Source organism: Opisthocomus hoazin, chromosome 3 (assembly GCF_030867145.1).
Source record: "Opisthocomus hoazin isolate bOpiHoa1 chromosome 3, bOpiHoa1.hap1, whole genome shotgun sequence".
NCBI lineage: Eukaryota > Metazoa > Chordata > Aves > Opisthocomiformes > Opisthocomidae > Opisthocomus > Opisthocomus hoazin.
Genome location: NC_134416.1, coordinates 61998956 through 62014319, shown reverse-complemented (window position 1 = coordinate 62014319; position 15364 = coordinate 61998956). Strand labels below are relative to the sequence as shown.

Sequence of the window (15364 nt, the reverse complement as noted above, 5' to 3'; positions counted from 1 at the left end):
GTAAAGATGGAGCCAGACTCTTTGCAGTGGTGTCCAGTGACAGGACCAGAGGCAACAGGCACACACTGAAACACAGCAGGTTCCCTCTGAACATCAGGAAATGCTTTTTCACTGTCAGGGTGACCACACAGCAGCACAGGTTGCCCAGGGAGGTTGTGGAGTCTTTGTCCTTGGACATATCCAAAAGCTCTCCGGATGTGGTCCTGGGCAACCGGGTCTGGGTGGCCCTGCTTGAGCAGAAAAGTTGGACCAGATGACGTCCAGAGCTCCCTTCCAACCTCAACCATTAAGTGATTCCGTGACATATTGAAATTTGATTAAAATAGGAAAGACACTCCACTGTATTTCCCCTCTTTTTATTGTTCTTGTATCTTCCAAAAAGAGCGTAACACTGTGCTGGCAAATGAAAGTTGATAAAGAAATCCAACAAAACTAGCTTTGACACACACAAATTTCAACGAAACATTTCAGCACTTCTAAAGTGTCAGCATTTTTCAGCTAGTTTCATGAGTACTAGTTCTAGCATACAAGAAAGAATCTTGTTTTCTTAATTTCAGCAGCAGAACTGACTGTGATTCTACTGCTTTGGTGAAGGTTATACTTATTCTTCTATACAATAAAAAAAAAAATTAAGGAGTCATGGAGGAAAGAGTACGACCTAATTACAGGGAGAAGGCAATACAACCACAAACTCCAGATAATTTGAATGCTTAACTTTGTAACAGAAATGGTCTTTCCTAGGTTTATCACAACTTTTCAAAATACTCATGTACCATCAACATTTCATCATTTCATCTCTACATAAACTATACTAGCCAACAGCAGCAAACAGCTACTGTTAGCCCAAGAAGGGAGAGAAAAAACATGATGCACCTACGCCCTCTCAGTAGTGGGTGGCTACAAGCACGTGGAAAGCAGAGCAAACACCATGTCAGAAATCCCTAAGCCAGCTCTAAGAGACTGACGGGCAGTTAAGATGGTAGTTAGGCACAGCTCTGCCTACTGGTATCATGAGATTACATTCCCAGAGTATTTGGTTTTAATTTGGGGATTGTTATCCATATGTACCAGGGTGTGTACACACACACATACACAGCCCTCCCTCCCAGAGTGAATTTCTAGTGTCCTCAAACGTTATACAGGCTCCCCTTTTAATTCATGATCCAGTATGTGACCACATTACTAATGCCTTAAGGACTGTGATGAGTCCATCACCACCAATAGTTCATCCTTCTGCCGAGCACACTTGGAATTTTATGAAACAAGTAAGAAACACATCCTAAGATCCGTCTAGTAAGTTTCAGGAGACATTAAAACTGCCAAAAAGTCAGGAGAGTCTTTAATACAATAGAAAATGTTCAGTAATCCAAGTTCAGCAGCCATTACTAATTACCATTTGGAAAAACGATGTAAAGATTTGAAACTTTAGAAATTCAGTTCTTTCAGAGCAGCTTTGTACAGAACAAACTCATTTAATCTTGAAAGCACCATGAAGTGACACTACATATCAGCAAGCACAAAAAAACAAGATCATGGGACTCCACCATGTGAACTACACCTTGAATACCACTAAGGTAGATTTACACTGCAGGCTTGAGCACAGCACAGAAGTACTCAAACTGACTCAGATATTATTTGCCACTTAGCTCTGCATGCAATGTAGACATACCCTATATGTCAGAATATATCTCATTATGAATTAACTGAGCTCTGCAGTACAGTATTTAGGCCCTCATTCTGCACCACTGAAGTCAACAGGCATTTTTCCATCAACATCAGCAAGTGCAGGGTCAGGCTTGTAATCACAAACACACTTCTCCTAACAAAACATTTGTTTCTAACATGAAGTTATGTCAAGTTCAAACGTGAGTTTTGAGAGCATGCAGATTGCTTACAAATGTAAAAAGACTGGTTCAGAATCTTTCTTAAATATACACACGCAAGTCCATCTGTCACAGACAGGCAATGTAACTCAGAATCATGAGCTTGCTCTAGTTTTTGGTAGTGGCCTGCACGCTTCTGATAATTAAAAAATAAAAAATAAAAAAATAGTTGCCACAATGGACTTCTGACCATTCCAACTTGCACATGGATATGATCTCTTCTCACTGCATCCAGCACATGAAGTTTCACATTTGCTTCTCAAATGCAAATACCAAGTAAATACCTAAAAAAGAAAATGGAACATATTTAAAGTTTCAGCTTCCTCTGCCATTTGATTCAGTTTTCAAAATGTAAACAGGTTGATAACTTGCCCAAACAACCTGTTAGCAGGTTACTGAAATTATAAAAACTGCTATGGCTTCCCAATGAGTCACTCTAGCATTCAATGGTTTTAGACATGTTTTCACAATAAAGCTAAGAATGCACAAAAGCAGAATATTTTAAATACTGCTGATACAGTTAATGCAATGCTAACTTCAGTTAACAGTATTACTGAAATCTGAATGTACCTCAAATTACTACGCCATTCTACACATAATTAACATTCACTGGTACATAAAAAGTCACATGCAACTAAATTTAAAGACTCCTTCATACATGCAGAAATGGACAATTAGGGGTGAAATGATCAACTTCATTTTTAATTAAAAAGTGAATAAACTCTTGTAAAGAAAAATATTTACAAATGCTACATGATATTTTCTCACATCCAGAAAGCACGATTCTAGAAATGGATACTCCTACAGTCCACCCCAGCAACCCTAAGAAATAATTATCTGGCACATAATCAATGCCAGCTACAGCAGAAATTCTTACTCTTCATACCAGATAGATAAGTTAAAACAGCTTCTTGGGACTGTGACTTTAATTCAATGTTTGTGGATCTGCACTTGACGTCAGCTTTTGTTGTAATGGATGAGGTGCCATAGCTACATTGAAAATCTTTCAAGACAAGCCTCAGCGATAAAGCAAACTGAAGTCCTATGTAACAAGCAAGCTATCCTTATACCCTATCAGAAGCTCTGTACCCCAAATCTCTCTGAAAAATGACACTACTTAGAAAATACAGTCCTCGCTCAACTTTCAAAGGTATAAAAAGCCCCTCTCAACTAGATGAACAGTTTACATAATTCTTTTACATTGCTGGAATTAATGTCTACCTTATGATTCATACCTTTACAAAATAGATAATAATTCAAGAAAGCAAACACCTTAACTAAAGATTTTTTCATTCATGAATTGAACAGTGCTTTTTGGGTGTTTTTAAACCACTAACACGTCCAGTGTACAGTCTGCAAAAACGCAGATGCTGGTTGGCTGCAGTTACACAGAAGTTAGTAATAACCTCTCCGGGAGTCAATTTTGATCATTAGAATTCTCAGTCCCTTACATCTGAGTTTTATTTAACTCAACATTGGAAAAAAAATATGTCAAAAGTTTTCCATGGCACATGCTCACAAAATCTTAAAACATATTTAACAGCAGTGTATCCTTTCCAGTGTCTGAGGCACCGACTTTTTTCCTCCTCTCTTTATAAAATATTCAAATACCCCTTCACCATGCATGCTTGAATTGATTCTTCCTGAAACATATATCACTACGGGCAAAGGGTAAAGCTTCAGTCCCTGTCTTCCCAAAATAGATTTGTATTATTTTTGATAAATGTATGTCCCAACAGGAGTTTGTTTTCTAGTTCACTGATAACAGTATAACATCCAAGTGTACCAAACGGCAGTATTGCATTTAATCCTCTAACAATGGCATACTCTTTTCATACATCCTAAGTAAGGCTTCCTCAAACTATTTTAGCACAAAAGTCTGCGTGCTAGAAGCTTCTTAAATAAAGCAAAATTTCAATCTATTTTATGCATTTCCCGCCCAATTTCTTGAGATGTGTGGACTACATAATCTATACATATGCATTTGAGTAACACAAATAATAAAATCTTGTTATGTTTAAAATTTGGATTTTCTTCCATAACCAACAGGCTATTATTTCACATGCTTTCCATAGCAGTCATTCAGTCAATGCTGAGTTTTCAAAACAATACTTACTTGTTGCTTCCCATTCAGATTTACTCAACGTTCCCTAGAAGGGGGAAAAAAAAAAGAAAAACCACAAACAAAAAAATACAGTTTCAGCAAAAAATAAGGAAACGATAAAACACCAATTTAACTTGCGACAATCAATCTTTCACAGACCAATTTCTAACCACCCACACTGGCTGGCTATTTAGAGACTAGAAGAGCATTACTGTAGCCCGCAGATACTTATAACTCCAATAACTAGGACAGTATGGAATTGGAATACCCCAGATAATGAACACACATAAATTACACAGGTGTAGGAGAATGGGCCAACAGTCTGTTGGGCTGGATGTCTCTACAATGCAGAGCATGCTGGGCCCATTACCACACATCAGTGTGACCTGACGTGGCTCAAGCTGCTCCCTAGGCTGAGATGCCCAACACTTGTGCAGAAGTAATGAAGAGGCCCTATATCACTGTGCTGCCACCTTCCCCAAGAACACCGCCTGCCTCCACCTAACATTTCCCTGCAGCTCATAAAAACTCTATTTGCAGGAGACGAACTCCCAACCCAGCTCACACATTGTGAAAAAACAGCCTGCCTTGCAGCCCAGGAAACCTACTCCTAGCTCAGCCTTTCGGATGACAGCAGGGCAAGTGCACAAGTAAAAAGCTGTGGCCATTTACCCTACAAATTAAGAAGCATGAGGTAACAACAACAACAAGATGGGTTTTCGGCTCTGCCCATTCCAGTGAGTCCTCACTGGGAGTATGATTTAGTGCATATACTATACCCACTGACCAAGCCTGACCAAATAATTAGTTTTTTAAAATGCTAGTGAAAAAAGGCTTGTTCAAGCAGATTTCTTCTTTGTCAGGTGACACAGCACCTGACAAAAGAAGTCTTTGGTCTGACTTGACCATTCTCACATTCTTAAGCTTATTTCTTGAAAGAAGTATTTTTCTTTTTGAAATTTTTAGATTTCAAATACAGAGAGTATGTTTCTTTTCCCTCTTGATATAGGATTTTTATATATACAAGTAAAAGAAACACACCTTTAAGAATTCATAACATGAACAGTAGTTAAACCAATGATTAAAAAAAGAAAAACCCAAGCCAAAAAACTTCAAGCTGACCAGCCTCATGCTGTATCTATGACAATGAAATGGGATGCCATCTATCAGTAACTATACACAATTTCACTAAAACTACAATCTCTATGCAAACTAGTCTCCAGTTTTGGTTCTCTCTTGTCGAAGAGCCTCAACACATAAAAAAGACTTAAAGTTCAGACTAAAAGAGCCAACATTGCTTATCAGGAACTATTCAGCATTAATAGTTAGGTTAAATCAAGCCTTTGCAAGGTTTCCATCCAGCCTGACCCCCCAAAAGCACAGACAAAGCAAACACGCAGCTATATGCTACCCTGAATAGCTAGCCTGCCTACAGATGGAGAGGCAAGAGCCAAACGGAAGCAGTTCCTGGCAAAAAACAACAGCAAACATTGTCTGTCCTCCTGCTCGCTTCCCAGAACAGCAGCTGTGCAGGCTCCTGTCCATCATGCACCCAACTCTGAGACCAGTACAGAAGAATGAAAGGCTGCAGGGGACAAGCTTCAGACAACTCCACATTGTCATGTACTGCTAGGACAATGGAAGAAAGAAAAATCCTTTATAAAAACATGAGAAACACAGCAAGTTCACAAAGGTAGAGCTGTGCATTAGAACACAAGACTAGAAGCAGAAAAAAACATATTTAATTGGAGCACTGATCTAAAATCTAATATGATCTCTTAAAGATCGTTCAGTACTCTTTTCTTTCTTAAGTCATAAATCAAGCTGACAAAACAGGAGAAACACAGAAAAATATGACACAACAGCAGACTAAGTTTTGTACATAAGATCACTATCATCACAAAGAAAATTTCTTTTCACTCCAGAATATGGACAGAATATAATAATTAATAAAATTCAGGGTGGAAATGCATGGATTTAGTTTTATGCATATAGGACTAGTTTAATTCTAGGAGCCCTGTTAAAAAAAAAAAAAATGAAGGCACAGTAGATATCAAAAAAATAACATTTACAGAACTTTAGTAAAGTTGACTTAGGAGGGAGCTAGATCTTCTTCACCCAAAACCACAATAGACAAAGAATGCTTAAGATTTCAAATACATGCAGTTTTATGCAGAAAGTTCTCAACTCACCTGTCAGAGGATTAACAGAAGAAAACGAAAGCTTTAAAATTGGTAGCGTGAAGATTCAGAAACGTAAGAAAATGCTTCAAATTAACAGTTAGGTTAGAACAACTGCCAAGGAAGATGGCAAAATATCCTTTTCCTTTTGCATTGTTAAAAATTTTTTAATAACTACCAAATTAAATGAATTTGATTCTTTGAGTACGAGTTATACACTAGACGAACTCCTCAGCCCTGCAGCTCTACCATTTTTCACATGCACAGAGACATTCATACCAATTTCATTGCAGCTGGAAAGAAGCAGCAGGCGTCACATGTCCAAAGACACCATTTGCTCTAGTGAAGTAAGCAGTAACTTACCAATGGTAACTTTGCCTTGCCATCTTTGATAAACTCTTTTGCATGCTCATAATCATCAGGTTTATCAGAAACAAGCCTGGAATCACCAAATGTAGAATATGGCTGGAGAACATAGAAAAAAAAAGAAAAAACTATTAATTGTGTAGTAAGATACATTAATCACATCCGTCAAGAGTTTGTCACAACATAGCCCAGAACAGAGGACAGTAATTATTAAAAGGATCTTAAATTTAAATCTCTACTTTATAGCACCTATAAGATCAGGTCTGGTATTCCCCACTTCCCAGAAAATCCGACACCCAGAAAATCTGACACCCAGGATTTATAAATTAACTGTTATCCATGTTTCCAAAATGGGGGAAAGAGAGTAACTATAAAAATTATTCTCCGTGTACTGCTCATTATGAGCAGTACCTAGATACATGCTCTTTTAAAACAGCAACTAAACAAGCCAACATCTCTCTTAAGCAGAAGTACCAAGAAATGATCAACTGAAAGATTTCAGGCAGAATGTTTAAAATGCTTTAACAACACACAGGAGCTGTAACAGAAGTATAGAATTGATTTTTCAAAACTATGCATACACTTCTTAAGGATCCCAGCTACTGTATAATGGTCTGTGCTTAACAATGCAGTCCTCAATTACAAGTGGCCACTAATTTAAGACAGCTCTCACTTCTCTGAGAACAAAGCCGATATGTCAAAGGCTGTGCCACCACGCTACTAGCAATACAAGCCCGCACAAAGCACCACCCCTTTCAGAGTCAACAATGACAGTCAAGTCCACTTGCAGCCCATGTGACTCAGTTTAATAAGTCACCACATATACTTGACTTGATAGTTTTATGCTGAAAAATTCTACTGTTTGAGGGAGAAGGGAAGCACAGAGAAGTGTGAGTAAAACCAAAGTCTCAGAGATGGCACTGAAAAGCTTCTCTGAAGCTGCTGAAGTCGATAAAAAGGCAAAAATATTGGGCAAAAACTTCAGCTCAGTTACAGTTAAGTACCATTTTCTTCTACAAACACCATCTGTCCTTTTATTAAAGATTACTTTCTGTCTTTTCAATCAATATTCCTTGCGCAAAGATCCAGCTTTCAGTCTTTCTCTGCTGAGGAAGAACTGGATTATGGTTATCACTACCTGACACTAGGCACAATCCTTGTGCTTCTGCTTACTACTCAATAAAAATGAAAACTTGCCTCAAAACTGAAATTTTATCTACAAAACTGAATCACTCTGTTGGGTGCTCGTGCTCAGGTGATAGCAGCAGGGGGCTGCAGAGGTGGCCTCTGTGAGGAGAGGCCAGGGCCATGGCTGTCCAAGACACAGACAGTTCCACCAGCTCCAAACAGCACAGCTGAGCCTCTCAGCCATGAGTGGGGTGCCTCTGGGAAAGCACATTTAAGAAAGTGCAAAAAAAACCCTATGCAACAGCTGTGAGAAGAGTGAGGAAAAATGTGAAACTACCCTGCAGACACACAGGCCAGAGAAGGAGGAGCAGGAGGAGGTGCTCTAGGGAGGGACACCTGCTGGAGCAGGGAAACAGTGTGAGGAGGAAGGAGAGGTAGAGAAAAAGTGTTACGGACAGACCACAACTCCCATTCCTCATCTCCCTGTGCTGCAGAGAGCAGGTAGAAAGGTCAGGAGTGAAAGAGTGAAGTTGAGCCTGGGAACAAGGAGCAGGTAGTGTGAAGGTGGTTTTAGCTTTGTCTTTGTTTCTCACCATGCTACACTTTTTTTTTTTTTTTGTAATAAATTCAATCAGTCTTCAAGTTTAGCCTCTTTTGCCCATGATTGTAATTGCTAAGCAATCTCCCTTTATCTCGACCCACAAGGTTTTTTTCTTCTTTTCTCCCCTCACCCTGTTGGGAAGAGGGAATGAAAGAGCAGGTTGGTGGGTGTCTGGCAGCCAGTCAAGGTCAACTCACCACAGTTGCACTTTCAGCCACAGGAGTTTAGTTCTTCTACTGGTAGCCCTTAATTAAATCGCACAATGTTCACAACAGGAATTTCAATTATTGCACAAATAATTAAGACGACATAAAACACTATTTAAATGAAACCGGTTAACTCCATATTTACCTCCAAGGCCTGCATTCTCCTTAACAGCATTTTATGCTCCTCGTTCTTGGTTTTTTCTTCATAGAATTCCCGAAACGTCATTTTGTAGACTAGTTTCATACCATGTTTCTTCGCCATTCTGTCAAAATAATAAGCTTAATTAGGAAAGCTGCAAAATGAGTGCAGTTTTATTTTCAAAGGAACAATTTTAAGCCACAGTGACATATTCTGGTATTCACTAGGATTACACTCTTCCTAGAATTTTTTTTTTCAGTAAAGACATTTAGATGAAAAAAAACCTGCAATACCACCACAAACTGTACTTTTTTGAATTGGGACTACAGAAGTTTACACAGAGGTCATTACAAACATTTCAATAGAAAAACATCTCTTCTTCCAACACACAGAAGTTAATAAGTTTCATTTGAACTTCCAGACAGACTATGCTATTTCCCTGAAATATCATCACCCTGCCACATCAGCTATTATGGATATATTTAGAGAACCCCTTTCTACCAGATTTACTGCCTTACATGTCAGTTCTATATAGACATTGTGGTCATACAGCACTGAAGTTACAGGTGCCAGTGACAGATGCCGGTATTTTTCAGAGAACTACAAGTGAAGTGCGTGAAAATATAAAGGTTTGAAAGCAAAGCCTAATATTGTTTAACAACCACACTGAGCTTGAATGGCAGGAACAACCCCAACACAGAAACATTTGTCTGTACCTCAGGAGACAGCCTGGGAAAGACAAATCTGAATTCACACAGAGGTAACAGCAAAATGTATGCTCAAAGGTGAAGAAAAAAAATATGTTGTAGGAAAAATCCTACAACATCCAAAGAAAGCTGGAGAAGACAAGAAATACACCATGATGAAGAGGTGCCTGCTGAAGGATTAAAGAAAGGTAGAATGAAACCCCAAAAAAAGTTAAGATTAAAGCAGAAAAAGTTGACAGCACCAAAGGTTTGCTGACAGATCCAACATATCACATACAGACACTCCTGTGTGAGACTTCGTTTCTCACATGAGCTTCTGAACACAGCACCTTCAACTGAGTGCAATGGACAGATTACTGTTGTGTATGGAAACGCAAGAAACCTCTCCATTTGGAGCAACAACAGAAAGTTAAGAACTGAAAAATATAGTAAGAAAGCCAAAATATAATTTTCTGCAAGTATTATGCAATGACACACACGCTAAACAAATGCTTATTACGTTCCACAGCTTTCACTGTATAATGAATTCAAAACTTAACTTACTCTTCCAGTAATGGAAAGTAAACCAAGAACTCAGGGACATCAACCACTTCTTCCAAGTGGAAATCATACTTGCAGCCAAACAAGGGATATTCTCCCTTCTTCTCAAATTTTACGCTGTATACCTCATTCCCAAATGAATTTGTTTCTGAAGCTTCAAGTCGCTTTCTATAAAATTAGATACAAATAAACATTAATTGACCAGTTTTTAAATTTAATGGGCAGAGAAAACCATGCATACGAGGCCTGAAATTCTTTCTCCCAGTACAGCATTCCATGATCTCTGTAGTTTCCCAACTCCCTTATCTAATGAGGCAATGAAACAATGAAATTAAGACAATCAGCATACTAGGTTTCAACAGTTTGTCATTCCTATACAACACGTCAAGAACTAAACTACAAAATAAACCTTTAGCCCAGACACAGTCTATATGGACAAGCAAGGCTTCTTGGAACAACCACAGCAAAACCCTGACAGTTAGTTCCCAGGCTGTGACTATTTTACCACTACTTAAGTTGCTACAGAGGATTTATGCATGAAGATCTATACACCACAAGAGCTACAGGTGCAAGACACAAGGTACGGTACAGATTTACTCACTTGAGTCAAGTTAATGAGTGAGATTTTCCTGACTAGAATCTAAAATAGTCGCAAAAATATTGCTTTTGTTTGCACAAATGTATCAGAGCACTGTAAAACGGACTACCACTTAACACAGCTTCACAGACTTTTGAAAGACTAATAGAATATAAAAGTACTTACACAAGTTCAAAGCTATTTGGAGTCGTGCCAATGAAATACCCTCCAGGAGAGAGGTTCCCACAAGCGTTTTTAAGCATCATGTCAGCCTGCTCATATGTCTCAAATGAGTAATGGTAAACAAACTGACAGCTGCAAATGTCAAAGCACATATCTGGATCATTGTATTTGGAAGATAAGAGATCCTGAAATAGATTAAAAAGAACAATAAATTTGTAACAAAAGCTACAGAAACAAGCATGATTCACTTAAACGTTCCAACAAACAGGCTACTCCCATAATTCTTCAAAGTTTTTCCTTTCAGCTCCCATTCCTTCACAAGTTCAACAAGAGTATGATGAAAAATGTAAGAGTAAGAAAAAATCCTCTGCTACACAGAAAGCCATACACAACATTAGGAAATAACAAGAATACACATACACATTTCAAAGTTATCATATCCTCAAATTCTTTTGATGTTGTCAAGTAATACCACTATACCCGAAAGGCCAAAACCCAAGGTTAGTTACCCAACAGTTTCCAGAGATATTTTACCACTGAGGGTTTATAACCAGCCATCATTTAGCTGGAAACAACTATTATAATAAAACGAATTTTCATTTTACTACATCTCTGTAATGAGAACTGACCCACTGAACATATAATTGAGAGGTTGTTTTAAATATGGCAATTTGCCTGCCCACCAAGTTGTACGTGCCTGTATTCCTCCCCACACACGTACCAACATACTCCTCCCCACGCAGCCCACGTAACCATAAGTCCAAAGAACTTAGAGCCCTTGAAATTTGTCAGATGAAAGCTTGCCACAGTTTGACCCTGTACTCATCAGTTCTCTAACTCTTCTTGATCAGGTTTCTTTTATACAATACTTGTAGCCATGATAAATAACACAGGAGCACACAAGTTCTCCCCAAGGCCCATGATATGCATTCCGTACTCAGACTATTTCATGAGTAACAGTTCTCTCAGACTTCCTGTCCACCCACTTACTCCCAGTCTCTACCAGTCCATGCCACATGCTATCAACGTTCTGTATTTGGCAAGACAAAAACGGACACTTCACATATCCACAGCAATTTTATCTGATTTACTCCCCCTCCACATTTGTGAGAAAGAGATACATGAAACTGAGAAACAAAGGTGTGCGGACTTAGACACCCTGTGAGAAGATTTTGCATTATATACAATATAGATGGTAGACATACAAAGTCACAGAGGTGAACTTTCATGTGCATGGACAGGCACAACAGAGCGTGCAACAGAAAATACACGTGTATGTAAGACTGAGCTGTAATAGCAATGTGAAAATATCCCTTTCTCTCCTGGCCAAGGCTCTCTCCTCTCTACTCTGACTAATTCTGAGCCAAGAGAGATGACCCGGAACATACAGACTGTATTCCTCCAAAGGAGAAGCAACCAAGAATTCAAGCCAACAACCCTTCCTGCAAGGCTAGGAAGAACAGTTTCAACCTTTCCACAGATATGCTAGAACCAGGTAGGCTCTGTCCCACAGCCTGCAATTCCAGGAAGCAAAAGCAGTGTGGGTTACAAGATGGTCTCCTAAGCCTCAGGAACGTATTCAAGATTGCCTCCAGTCTCAGAAATCTGCTCTACCACATAAGATTTGAAGACATGTATGATAGTCATTAAAATGCTGCTACAAAAGAAAAATACCAGGATAAGCAAAATGTACAAGTCAAATCAGAACATGTCCCTTATTCACTCCAGCATAAAAAATAACATTCACCAAGATAGAGTCCAACATCCCATGCTGGCTCATAGAACTCCATAAATAAGTAGTCATTCCCTTCCCCTTGTCAAGTGAAAGACTGCAAGCACCAGGTTTATTATCTGAAAAAGACATTCAGGCTTCAAGAACGTTACACTGTAAAATGGCAAGGGAACACATTCAGCCACATCTCAGTAACCTGTATGGTTGATTCTCCTTACAGTACAACAATCTGATCTTAAAAATATACATGCCCTAAATCTTGCAGCACTACCATCACTTCCTGTACTTGCTTAACACAAGAATGTTCAACCTCCAAAATACTATAAAGCATAGGAACTGTACCTTGGTACTATCTGCTTGTATAAATTCTGCATCAAAAATACGTTCATTATAACGACATCGGGCTTTCATGTCTTCATATCGCTGCTTGCACTGTTGCACAGAAATGTCAGCAATATCTATATAGAGAAATATTAAAAAAAAGTGTGTAAACTGCTCCCCAGACAAGAAAACTGGAATACAGCAGATTCATTATGGCTGGGATAAAAGTTGATCTTCAGTTATGCTTTGATGGGAACAAACGCTTTTATTTCCAGTTTGTAGAGAAGGAATTTAATTTGCTGGAGGTATCTCGGTTTATAACTCTCTGTCCTTCTCAGTCTTTACTTCAGACAAAAGTTGTAATCTGAAGATTTTAGAAAGCTCCCATCCTCACAAGTGCAAAGCAAGCTTCGCTAATTTTAAGAGACGGATACTAGGTGATCGATACTAAGTGCTGTTAGCATTAAGTGTCTGAAACAGCTCAGCTCCCAGAGTTTCTCCAACAGTACTGAAAGCTCTTAATCTTCTTACAAATATACATGATGTTGAAATGCAGTTACTTGTGATATATGCTGATATATTGCATTACGGGAATTTCTAAATTTTGTTCTTCAGAATCTTCCCCTCTCAGACACAGAGTTTCACTGAACTATATTAAAAGTAACAATAGGCAATAAATTTACATAAGAACTTTGTAAGAAAATTCATTAACTGTATTTGAAGACTGCCAACTGAAAAAAGAAGAACGAACTGTAAAATGTGAAATACCCAGAAAAATTCCCACTAAAGCAATTTTATGAACTTTTAGTATCTGTTAAGTTTGAAGTTATGGTATCTTCTCCCCAGATTCTAAGCAAACTATTTAAACAAAAAATTATTTCATCAGCTTTCAGCTCTTCCACTTTCTGAGTCTGAAAATCTTTGGCTGACTGTAACATCTAAGACCATTTTTTGTCAAACCACTGTGGGGTTTGATTTTGCAAATGCAACTCTTACATGCATATTTTTAGCACAGTTAAAAATGCTACAAGAGATGAAACGTGGGAGAAAATAAATAAAGTAAAAAATGTCAGTCTTTTCCCCAGTGTTACACTTTGCCTAAGACAATCCGTGGTAACTCTGTGATAGTAGTTTTTATTTACTAATTGAATTGAAAGCTCATTACACAGAATATCAATGTTCTTATATTTATGCTGGCAATCAAGTTGACATCTTCAGGTTAAAAGACACAAGACAACTTTTTGATAAGAGATGTATCATTACATTCTTGGGCTTACTAAAAAAACAAATAATAAAAGACTGGCGATGTGCTTGTTTTTCCTGTAAAACACTGGTGTACTTTCCCTGGAAAGCTGTTGTGTCTTCTTACCAGTACAGACAAGTTTTTTAATTCTCCCTTTTTTCCATTTTAGTAAGTCTCCACCTTTGCCACATCCTAAATCCAAAACTGTTATGTCGTTCTTCTTCTGTCGTACCCGGTCTATAAATTCACCTAGAAAAACAAAAAGAGAGAATTCATATAGAGGTCTCTGTAATTCACCTGTATTGTACAGAGATCCCTAAGGGACCAAAAGGATTTGAGAATTTTGAAACATCTCAGAACTTACTTTGCCTGTAAGTCTTGTTAACATTACAGACATAAAGCTCTTTTTCTAGAAACCACTAATGTTGAAAGGAACTGAAAACTTGTACAACTACGGAGAAAATAATGAATATCTTCTGTGTTTAATGTGCTTTGCATGTAATGTGACCAGTGCTCTGAACTGTTTCCCTGGCAGACAAAGGCAAAAACTGCACATTGCTAAACAAACAACCTGTGCATAAGTCGGGAAGCAAAAGCCAACTTAAATGCACCAGCCACAGCTTTTTCCTTGCGGTCACATTGCAAATGTGCACTATGTTGTGCACTCAGTCTCTCCTAGGCCTTGCAGTAACACTAGCTACTTGTTTCCTGTCTTTTTACCCAATATATACCAATTTAATTTCCTCTTCTATCTCCACTCTGTCTAGATTGTCCCTGCTCTGACTCATGTTGGCATATTATGCAAAACGTATCAGCATGCTAGCAACTTTTCTTCACCGTAAGAGACCTGAAATATGTTTGGATACAACTGCTATAATGCCACACTACTGAAATTCATCATGACTGAAAGACCTCAACACAGGCTCCAGAAATGGCTTTATATAGACTGAAATATTGCTTCAAACTGCTCTGATAACATGCTGCTTTTCACTGTGTTGTAAGACAAATGGTGCCAAAATCTCTGGCATAGATCCCTCTTCATGAATCTGTGGTGCGGTGCTGGTCATTCTTTTCTTTGTTTGCAGATATCCGATGGTTTTGTTTAGAATCATAGAATTATTAAGGTTGGAAAAAACCTCTAAGACCATCAAGTCCAATCATCTACCCAACACCACAATGCCTGCTAAACCATGGCCCAAAGTACCACATTTACATGCTTTTTGAACACCTCCAGAGATGGTGACTCCACCACTTCCCTGGGCAGCCTGTTCCAATGCCTGACCACTCTTTCAGTAAAGAAATTTTTCCTAATATCCAATCTAAACCTCCCCTGATGCAACTTGAGGCCATTGCCTCTTGTCCTATCGCTAGTTACTTGGGAGAAGAGACAAACACCTGCTTCACTACAATCTCCTTTCAGGTAGTTGTAGAGGGCGGTAAGGTCCCCCCTCAGC

At 38.5% G+C, this 15364-nt stretch overlaps 1 protein-coding gene across 3 annotated transcripts in view; it reads right to left on the bottom strand.

The window, feature by feature from the left end:
* Window positions 1–2044: 2044 nt before the first annotated feature.
* RNMT (RNA guanine-7 methyltransferase) overlaps window positions 2045–15364 on the bottom strand; it is an 18810-nt gene continuing 5490 nt past the window's right edge. For all 3 annotated transcript variants that reach the window (XM_075416521.1, XM_075416519.1, XM_075416520.1), the window contains exons 4-11: window positions 14037–14159; window positions 12689–12804; window positions 10618–10799; window positions 9858–10022; window positions 8614–8731; window positions 6531–6632; window positions 4000–4033; window positions 2045–2167 (exon numbers count right to left, since the gene is read on the bottom strand). In XM_075416521.1, the coding sequence (XP_075272636.1) occupies window positions 2130–2167; window positions 4000–4033; window positions 6531–6632; window positions 8614–8731; window positions 9858–10022; window positions 10618–10799; window positions 12689–12804; window positions 14037–14159 (878 nt within the window). In that variant the 3' untranslated portion in view covers window positions 2045–2129. The remainder of the gene's footprint in view (window positions 2168–3999; window positions 4034–6530; window positions 6633–8613; window positions 8732–9857; window positions 10023–10617; window positions 10800–12688; window positions 12805–14036; window positions 14160–15364) is intronic.